Source organism: Lepidothrix coronata, unplaced genomic scaffold (genome assembly GCF_001604755.1).
Source record: "Lepidothrix coronata isolate B3197 unplaced genomic scaffold, Lepidothrix_coronata-1.0 Scaffold319, whole genome shotgun sequence".
Classification (NCBI taxonomy): domain Eukaryota; kingdom Metazoa; phylum Chordata; class Aves; order Passeriformes; family Pipridae; genus Lepidothrix; species Lepidothrix coronata.
In genome coordinates this window covers 377,336-387,757 of record NW_016690499.1, presented here as the reverse complement: position 1 = coordinate 387,757, position 10,422 = coordinate 377,336, and the positions used below count along the sequence as shown (strand labels likewise).

The 10,422-nt window shown below is 53.0% G+C and overlaps 1 protein-coding gene across 1 annotated transcript; it reads right to left on the bottom strand.

Moving 5' to 3' along the window:
- Positions 1–4,644: 4,644 nt before the first annotated feature.
- On the bottom strand, positions 4,645–10,404 carry TMEM80 (transmembrane protein 80). Its single transcript, XM_017838003.1, has 5 exons — positions 10,360–10,404; positions 8,269–8,285; positions 6,930–7,023; positions 6,734–6,826; positions 4,645–5,770 (listed from the first exon to the last, which is right to left on the bottom strand). Exons 1-5 carry the CDS (start codon positions 10,376–10,378, stop codon positions 5,565–5,567), a joined length of 429 nt encoding a protein of 142 aa, XP_017693492.1. The 5' UTR covers positions 10,379–10,404; the 3' UTR covers positions 4,645–5,564.
- Between the last annotated feature and the right edge of the window lie 18 nt (positions 10,405–10,422).

The window sequence follows — 10,422 nt, the reverse complement described above, 5'->3', positions numbered from 1 at the left end:
CAGAGGTTTCTTGGCAGAGCAGAGAGGAGGGGAGGGATGTGGAAGCAGCGAGAGGTGGAGCTGGGACCCGGAGCAACAGGTTACTGTGTAACCAGGGCTGGTGGCCCCAGGAGCGCCGGGGGCTGTGCGGCCTTCGCCCACTCCCCGGGCAAGGGGACCGAGAGCCCAGGGCGTGTTAAACTTCAGGTTTCCTGCACCCGAGAACATTTTGTACCCAATGGGGAGGTTAAGGCGGCGAGGGGAGGTGAAGGAGTGCTTGGATCTCGGTTTTCCATCGCCGGTGAGGGAGGGGACGTGCTGCCCGATCGCCTCGTGGGGGAACAAGGCCCCTTTTGTGCAGCCCAGGGCTCTCCTCGGCGCCGGCTCACGGGTTGTTTTCCTCCAGCGCCGCTCCTGCCTTCTCTCCCTTCCCTGATGTCTGCAGCAGGGAAAGGTGCCCGGAGATGGGGAGAGAGGGCAAAGTGTCCCCTCTCTCCCGGTCCCCAGAGCACTGAGGGGTGTGGGGGAGAGCATCCATCGGGGTACCCTCTCCATGGCACTGTGCTCCTTGGGGTTACCTGGCCATAAAGCCCCTCATCTTGCCCCAGCTCTTCCATGAGAGTAGGTTTAGGTTGAGTATTGGGAAGAAATTCTTCCCTGTGAGGGGGCTGAGGCCCTGGCACAGGTTGCCCAGAGAAGCTGTGGCTGCCCCATCCCTGATGAAAGCCTAGTGCAGGCCCCTGTCGTTGCTCACACTGTGTGCCCCTGTACTTGTGTGCCAGAGAGAAACTGCACGAGACCCTTTCTGCCACAGAATCCTGGAATGGTTTGAATTGGAAGGGACCTTCAAGCCCATCCAGTTCCACTCCCCTGCCCTGGGCAAGGACACCTTCTGCTGTCCCAGGTTGCTCCAAGCGCCGGCCTTGGACACTTCCAGGGATGGGGCAGGGAGCAGCCTTGGCAGGGAGCATTCCTGTGCCACTGCAGTACCATCAGCCCTCCCTGGAGATGTCCAGGCCCCGTTATCAGTGTTGTCAGGAGCAAGACCACCCGCCCCTTCTCAACTGGGCCCCAGGTGGGGCACGGAGAAGGCAAGAGCAGCTTCTTGCTGGAGTGGCAGAGGTAGGACTTGAGCTCTATCCCTTGTGCCAAGGCGAGTGTTGTTCCTGGGCACTTTGGGAAGGATTTTTAGAACCTGCAGTCTTATCACAGTATCTCTTGTTGCTCTTCTCTTGCTCTTCAAAAGCCAGAGGGAAATTTTAATAGCTGGCAAGGCCACTCTGGAGTTTCTGAGCCAGACTGCAGAGAGGATGTGTGAGCTGTGCTTGGGTCTGCCCTGCAGACCCTGTGTTTGGGGGCCCAGAGGGACCCTGGACTCTTGGAAACAGTCTCATGTGTGGGCAGACTTCTTACTTTTAAAGAAACAGTTTTGTAGTGCCCAGTTTCATTTGTCTTAAGATTTAACATTTTTTAAAATGATGGGGTCAGCTCATGAACTGATCATTAGGCTGGAAAATATCAGCTGTGTCATACTGACATGTCCATGGCAGAGTGGGATCCTTCTGGTTAGCCAGTCCTCTCCAAAAATCGGGGCTTTTGAGAGTGTTTTATTAAAGTGCTTGTGCCTGCAGGCCTCCACTCTACCCCCAGAGTGTGTGTTGAACCCCTGGCATGTACATCTAGAGAGACCCCCTGTCACCGGCCCGGGAAGGAACAGCTGTGACTGTAACATGAGGGAAAGAAGGAAGGAAAAGCTTCCACCTCGGGACAGTCGTCTGGGGAAAGCCCGAGTTCCTTAGCTGGACATTTGTGAGTTCCATGCTGCTCCTGTTCTCTTGGAGGGGCTTGTGCCCAGCTCGCAGCCTGGCCCGTGTCCAGGCCCTGCTTCGAGGAGCCGCCCGGCTGAGTTCCTGCGGGAGGAATGTGCCGGGGGAGCCGGGCGGGAAGGGAGAGCCAGCTCCCGGCCTGACAGGGGCGATTTGGCAGCTCGCTTTGACAGGAGCACGACCTCTTCCGCCCGGCAGAGCGGCAATGATGCTCGGAGTGACGCGCCCGCCCGGCGCCCCAGCACCCTCCTCGCCGAGATCCCAGGGGAATGCACTGGGAAAACGCGGCCAGCCCTAGGAAATGCGGGATTTAGGGAATGTCAGCCACACCACCGGGCGGAGGAAGGGATTGGGTCCAACCGAAGGGAAGTGCAGTGGGAATGTCAGCTGTGCCCGGCCAGAAGGGTTTGTGCAGGAGATCCCCACTCCCTGAAGTGCATCACCGGGGTTTTCAGTAGGACTGCTGGGCTGGGCTCACGTTCCTGGGATGCAGACAGGGAGTTGGCAGGATTCTGTTTTAAGGCACTGCCTGCCATCCAGCTCCACATGCACAGTGCAGAGAGGGCTACTGTGAGCTGCTGTGCCCGCAGCAAATCTCTAACTGTGAGCAGGGAGGCAACTTTTCCTCTGGGCAGGGAAGGAAACCACAACGGAGCTTATTACACCTTCCCTGCAACAGCTGGTGCCGGTCGAGCTGGGCCAGAGGCGACTGTGGAATCATGGAATGGTTCAATGGCGGTTCCAGCCTCCGCTCCCAGGTGTGGAACCGACCGAGTGCAATCCTCAGCCTCCCTCCTTCCCTGAGCACTGGGCTGCTCCAGCTGGGGTCTGTCTGCACCTTGTTCCTGCCTGCTGAGGGACACTACAAAGTCATGGAGCAATAACACCCTATCTCCCAGTATCTCCAAGCTGGAAATCCCAGGGGGCTGACTTTCCTTTGGGGATCAGCCTTTTAAATCAGGTTGGCGGCAGACACCCCTGGGATGGCTCGAGAACAAAGACTTGTCAAGTAAACACCACCCAAACCCAGCTCCTCAAAATGTGTGTTCCTCTCAATTTTTAATGCTGTTTGCATCCAACTTGCTTGTCCTGTTTCAGAAGGGCTGGGCCTCATAATTAAAAGCTCCAGCGATTTTATGTCTGGCAAATGTCATCAATGGCTTCACTATGTGTTCCCTGCTTCTCTGAGCAGTGGGAACGGTTTGGAAAGCAGATCCTGTTTAGGGGAACTCTCTGAAGCTGATTCACTTTGAGTCTTTGTACCAGCTCAGCATGGAGGGATGCTGTCATGGAATCAGGGTCAGCAGCATAATGACAATTCCCATTGAAAGCCTGGAAATACCCGAGATGAAGGAGTTGTCTGAAGCTTCCAGACTTCATCCTTCATCACGGAGTGAAGGGCTGTCAGCAGCAGCAGTACCCAGAAAACAGTTCATGGACAGTTTTATCTTAAACTGCACCAGGGCTGTCCTGCCCTGGCGAGGGTGCCAGTCCAGGTTGGTGCCAGCTGACCCCAGCAGGCACTGACAGCCAGCCAGAGCTCTGCCCAGTTCCAGCCATCAGGCCCTGCTCTGAAATGAGCCCAAAAACTCATGGTTATTATCCTCTGTGCATATTTACCCCGGGGACTATCAGCAAGCACTGGCACTCTCCCCTGACCCTTGTTTTTCACCTGGGCAGTGGGGAGGGAACACAGGGTGCCCCACGTTTTGTGACATCTATTTTGTGTTTATTTAGTTTGCAGTGGTCACCCTGGGAGGCTGCGACTCAACGCTGACCTGTGCGACCCCCTCTGCTGTATCACCTGCATTCAGGTAAAAATTCCACTGGGCAGCGTGTCCTTTAGAGCCTGACAGATGCTCTACAGCCAGACCTTTGTGCAAGGCGGGTGTGAACACCAGGAAAAGTTTGTGCTGGTATTTGTCCCCGTCCAGGAAGGGTTTTGCTAAGGGGCAGGGACAGCTCGGAATGTTGGTCACTCCTCATAACAAGCTTGTGATGGCACATTCCATCATGCCAAACAAATCTGGGAGGACAAATAGGTGGGGGCTCGATTCAGGCAGATTAAACACAAATATTTGGTGATTCAGTTTCTGGGTGCTCCTTAGCCCCAGTTCTGCTGCTGAGATGTTGTTTCATGGGTGCAGCAAAGGGTCAGCTGTGCCACGGACTGAATGGGATCTGCCCAAGGGGATTCGTGCCAATGGGTACTTTGACCATGACTGTAGTGGTGTCATGTGGACAGAACCTGCTGTTACCTGGCCTGGGAGTTGAATCATGGAATGGTTTGGGTCGGAAGGGACCTTCAAGCTCATCTCATAGCACCCCCTGCCATGGGCAGGGACACCTTCCACTAGCCCAGGTTGCTCCAAGCCCCATCCAACCTGGCCTTGGACACTTCCAGGGATGGGGCAGCCACAACCTCTGCCAGGGCCTCACCACCCTCCCCTACAGGCCCTTGTGAAAAGTCTTTCTCCAGGCTTCTTGTAAGCCCCCTTTAGGAACTGGAATCCTTAAGGTTGGAAAAGCCCTCTAAGATCATCAAGTTCAACCAAGGGATGAATTTGAGCCCTTCCACAGGAACTTCAGTGCCTTTTGTTCCCTTCTACCACCACCAGGAAGCAAAGAGCAGCATAAGCTGAGGTGCCTCAGGCCTGCACCCCTCAATTTTCAGCCCCTGATGAGTGCAAATTAGCTCAGACCTTCCCAGGACAGGAGAAGGGCCCACACACAGCAGCAGGATCAGGATCAGAAGAGGCTTTCACACACATCCAGCTCACCCGCGTCTTCCTTTGGGTGGCTTAGCTGGAGCCAAGGATCTGAACAAGATGCTCTGCACTTCAAACACTCCTTAGATCTAAACCATTATTTATTTGAATGAATAAATAAATACAAAAATAGGAAATTCTGAATATAAAACCTGCTTCTTCAAAACCCCACAAACTCCCCAAGCTTTTCATTAACATATGTTTTTGATACAGTAAAAAACTCTGAATTTGCACAAGTTGTTCAGTTAAAAGACAAGGCTTGAATGTAGTAATTTTTGCAGAATAGTGGAAATCAACACATTTAACACCAAATAGGAATCCACCTGCCAACATTCTGTTGGACTTGTAAACAGGGCAGAAGTCAGCTTGAGTGGTGAATGGTTTTGTTCATTTTGAGGCCATCATATCTAACCAAACATCCCCTCACACACCACGTCAGTAAGAACAGCAGCCCAAACCCTGCAGCTCAGCTCTCTGGGTATGCACAAAACCCAGTTCCACTGTCTCCCGCTGGGATACACCAGGTTCTGCCCTACTAAAGTCAGGGAAATTACCACTGAGGTCTGGAAGCACAAATTAGAGCAGCAGAGGAGCTGTGCCCTCGAAGACGGCCGTGTGAGTGGCGAGGCAGGAATGAGTCCTGGCCTGGTTCATTTCTGTGTCACTTGGGCTGCACGTTGCTGCTGTGCCATGAAAACTCCCATCATCCCAGCAGGGATGATGTGCTGGCTCCTGTCCTGTGTTGGGAATGGGTATTTGGTATTGATCCCTGGTGAATGCCAGAGCATTGAGGGTTTTGCTGATTCATCCTTTGCCCATAAATAAGCCCCGAGCGGGACAGTGTCACGGAGGGGCTGGGCAGGACGTCTCACCTGCCACACAGGGACATCTCTGCCCTGAAAATTTCTAATTGAAACAGAAGTTCTCCATACAAAAGAATGAAATCCTTGCAATGAAAGCCCACTGTTGTGTGGCAGGCAATGTGCTGGGCTCAGCTGACGAAGGCAGCGATGGCCGTGACCTTGAGCCCCGACTCCAGCCCGTAGGCACAGAGCAGCACCGCCGTGAGCACAATGTCTGCCCACAGCACGTAGGTCTGCCAGGCCAGCAGGTACACGCTCAGCACCACACTGCCCACCGTGAGCCCCAGGCTGAGCGCCAGCGGAGCCTCCTCCTCCCTCAGGTTTCCCTTGCAACCTGTGAGGAAACAAAAGGCCAAGAGGAGCCTGATTCCTTCTGACAGTAGCTCAAGCCATAACTCCAGAATATTCCTGCTCAAAAAGGCTCTGGTTATTACCTTGCTCTTGCTGAGCCTTACAGAGGCTCAGAATACATTGAAATACCAGCCTGAATCAAGGCTCTGCCAGCAAATTAACAGCAAACCCAACACCAATGGACAGTCCATTTCAAAAGAGAGAAATGACTCAGTTAATCTAAATAAAGAGCAATCAGTGCATAGTCACAGTCAGGGCACATTTTCTTAGCACAAGAATCAGTTCTGAAGCTGCAGTCTTTCTGATCACTCAGTTTTTTAATCAACCATCAAACCTCCCCCCAGCCGCCCGCTCAGCGGGACACCTCGGTGACACCCAGAGTCCAATCCTGGCTGTCACATCTTAGGCAATATAGACACTTCTCTATTCCCTGCTAATCTATTCCTGTTTCAGAGGACTGTCAGTGTGGAGAAGCTGCACTTATCTCTTCCTTGCAGCCTATTTCCAGGCTTGTCTCAGTAGATTTTGGTGTTTAACTACATTAGAGTTGAAACTCACTCCTTTATTCCTGGACCAGGCTCCAAGCGAATACACAGAGAGCTCTAAGGCAGCAGGATAAATCCCCCCCTACAGCCAGTCAGCTGGATTCAAGAGCCTCACCCTGCATAAACGTCTTAGGAATATCAAGCAGATTTTAACAGTGATTTGGGTTTTTTTTATAAAAAGGACTATAAGAAGTTTGGGCAAGCTCTGGACAGGAGGCCGTTCACACTGTTTAGTGAAAGGAGGGTGTTGGCGCTGGCCCAAGGCTTCAGGAGTGAAGGGAGAGGTGCAGGTCTCTCCAAATACCAGCTAAACTGACGTGTTCTGACACAGACTCCATTTCCAAATGATTCATGTTTAAAGATTCTATTCCACAAAAAGGTGCAGGGATAACATCACCTACCCAAGTATAGTCGAGGCACTTCCAGCATGGCCATAAGGAAAAGCACAGCAAGATCAGGAGCCAGGAAATCATCTGGATAACTGAAAACTTGACCTGGAGAATAAGCCAGGGTAAATAGAGCAGGAAAACACAGCAGGAGTAGGGCAAAGCCCAGCTGTGCACAAGCAAGGCCTGCTCTGGGTTACCTGCGACTTACTTTTGTAAACAATCATTGCAAGAGTTGCCAAGAAGTAGAAGATGTAATAAATCCCATTTACATAGAACAGGATCTGTAAGGGAAGCGATGACAGCTGAGAACTGCTGTTAAGGATTCTCAGAGGAGACGGGAGCCATTCCATAAAATCACCATTTCCCAAAATATACTGCTCTGCCTTTTTATACTGAATGGTCCAGCTATGCCTGGCCTGTGGAGAGGGTGCAGGAAGGAACCTGAGGCTGCAAACACCAGGAGCTGGGATAAAAGCTTGCTGTTTCAGGCTTGGCTTTAGTTCCTTTTTTTAAGGAACTTTATTTGGTCTGTAGTCGGGTATCTGTCAGCCTGAGGAAGCGGGGGGTGCATGTCTACATTGCCCCAGACAAATTCCACACCTCTTAGTCAGCCTTAAGGAAGCTGACAGAGGGTTGGCAGCCTCCAATCCATCAAATTCCTGGGAGTTTGGAGAAGAGGTGGCTCTGTGCAGCAGCCAGGCCCCGTTCCTGCCCACAGCATGGAAAAGCCGTGCTCTCACCTGTCTGAGAACGGCCAGAGCTCCACTCTGAGAGGCAAATCCCTAAGAAACAGACTGACTTAATTCACTCCCCTCTCTTCCCCAGCCCTTCTCAGATCCTCTAAATATCTCCAAGCAGGGATTTCATCCCAAGCATCTTTTGGAGAAACGTCCCATCCCACTCCTGAACCCACCCACGTGCCGTGGATGGATTCCAGTTCCCAGAGCAGCTCATTTCATTAACACAGAACCAGGTTTGGGAGTTTTTCCAGTTGAAGGAAGGTGGAGCAAAAAATTACTAGAGAGGTTCTAAGCATGGAAATCTCTGGAGCTGAGGGTGTCTCCTCCTAGGTTACCTGAATCCTGGCAGGAGTAAAGGTGGGGTGAATTACCATGAGAGAGGAGGAAGTATCCCTGAGAGCTGCTTTTACTACCCCTTGTGAGCTGTGTCAGCTGTCTGTGAGCTGTGCTGCATGGGAGTGTGTCCACCCCTCCATAAATCCACCTTTTAGCCTTGTTTCCTAAGAAAATGAGAGTTAAGTGATGACAGAAGGAGGCTTCCAGTCCTCTGCCATGGCTACAGGGGGTTAAAGGGGTTTCTGCAGGAGTGGGAGCCCAGCAGGGCCAGATCCCAGCTAAACCTGCACGAAACATCTTCCTGTGGAAGAAATGGGGTACCAGTTCTGCTTCCTGCGGATGGTGCCGATGGAAAACTCAGGAGCACAAACCCATCACCGTGCGGATTTCCTGGGCAGCAGATGTGGATCCACTTCTGCCAGTCTTCCCAAGGATTCCCACACGGAGGGAGGAATGGTACAGAAAGGATACAACCTCTGAAGTTCTTCCTTTCCGCGGAGAAGGAGAAAATAAAGAGAAGAAAATAAGTCTAAATGTTTACCAGAAGTGCAGCAGAAACATTCAAGCAACAGTACCAGGATGCTGTAGGGATCTCTTTTTTCAGCTCACTGGAACATTTGCTATTTCCTCAGATCCTGGAGTTCAGGTTCCAAAAATAACCTTTTCAAGTAGATGAAGCCTAAAATAATTTGGGGGAAATCCCTGCTGGGAAAAGCCACTTTCACTGAGGAACTTGAGGCTCCTTCAAAGCCTAAAGGAGTGCACAGGCATTATCCAGAACTTGTTCATCCTGTCCTTTCCCAGCAGATGACACCTCATCCCCTCTAACTATGCAGGAAGGAGGGAGACATGGGAACCAGAATGGACCATTTGCTTGTAAATGGTGAGAAAGTTTGCGGAGAACACAGGACTCCTGTGTGCCCCTAAATAACACTCCTCCACACACCATCCCTGCAAACACCATCCCTCCAAACCGGTTCCCTTCACAAAGTCATTCCCTGTCAAACCTCAGCGTGTTTCCATTGCCCACAGAAACCAAATCAAGGATTTCCACTGATCCATTTCACTGTTTTCCTTATCTTCTGGTAAAAGCCAGATGAAATTCTGGTGCAAAAAGATGGCACTGACCTCCTACAGCACCTCGTTAATTAAAGTTCCTCATTAATATTGTCGGCCTGCCTCAGACACACGAGGAATTGCAAAGTTGGGATTTCTGTTCCAGAGGAAGCAGAACCACCTGTGAGAGGCCATTTCACTGTCACATCCCTGTCCTCATCCCGGGATCCCTGAGGTCCATGTCCTCATCACCACAGTTTCATGTACTTGGGCCCAAATGAGTCCCCACGAACTCCAGGCACCTGGTTAAGGTGTCCAGCTTGGGACTCCGGTGGAATGGCTTTAAGCTGCCAGAGGGCAGGGTTAGATGGGATATTGGGAAGGAATCCTTCCCTGTGAGGGTGGGGAGGCCCTGGCACAGGTTGCCCAGAGAAGCTGTGGCTGCCTCATCCCTGGAAGTGTCCAAGGCCAGGTTGGATGGGGCTTGGAGCAACCTGGGCTAGCAGAAGGTGTTCTTGGATGAGCTTGAAGGTCCCTTCCCACCCAACCCATTCCATGATTCTGTGTTGACTCGATATCCACACCTGCAGCTGCAGCACCAGTGCCGGGGGTCAGTCACACTGGTACAATTCACACAGCGAGCCCCGAGTGAATTCCCTCAGGGAATTCCCTCCCCAGGTTTATTTCTAAGCCCTGATTCCCTCAGTCCCTTCCCGGGAGGGGGCAGTGCCCGGGCCGGGGTGGCAGCCACTGTTCCTGAGGATGTGCTGCCACCTCGGGGAGACCGGGACATCCCACAGGGAAAGGCCCAGCACCCTGGAAAAGGCGATTATTAAACCACCGGAGCGTAAAAGTTCGGTGTTTTCGCCAACACCACCTTTATTATTGATCCGGGCTGGTGCTGATTCTAGAGCTGACTGTGAGTGACACTGGGAATGGTGGCCGGAGGCGGACCGTGACCCCTTTCCTCAAAGAACGGTTTAACTTTCAGCAGGAAGCGCATCCCTCCGGGGGCCGGCACCTCCCTGCACAAACCCGGCGGCAGGAACCTTCAGGGCTTGGGTGCCAAAACCTGTCCAAACCAGTTCTGTCTCCCCAGGCCGCTAAGGTACATTTTTAGAAGAGAACTCTGACCCGTTTGAAAGAATTGGCCCAATAATGAGGAGCTGCCCCTCAATGCCACGGTTCGGGATGGGAAGCCAAAGTTTGGATTTTCCAGGGGGGGTCTCTCGGGCTCAGGACAGTGGCTTGACCGCGGACAGAGGTTCTCCCCATCCCGCACAAGCGCCAAGGCCCTGCTCACGCTGCCACTGGGATTTACCGCAGCGTGTCGGGGCTGTCGCGATATGGCACCGGGGCTGGGCTCGGCCGGAGCCCCCGCCTCGCTCTAGTCGTGTCCCCCCGCGAGAGGTCCCCTCTCTCACGGTGGGAGAGCCCTCCCACCTGCCCCCGGAAATGGCTTTCGTGTCGCCGCCGCTGTCGTGTCGCTGTCGCGACACCTCTCACCTCGGCTCCCCGCCGCCATCTTAGCGCCCCGCCCAGCGCCCGGTCCTCCGCCGTCCCGGCAGC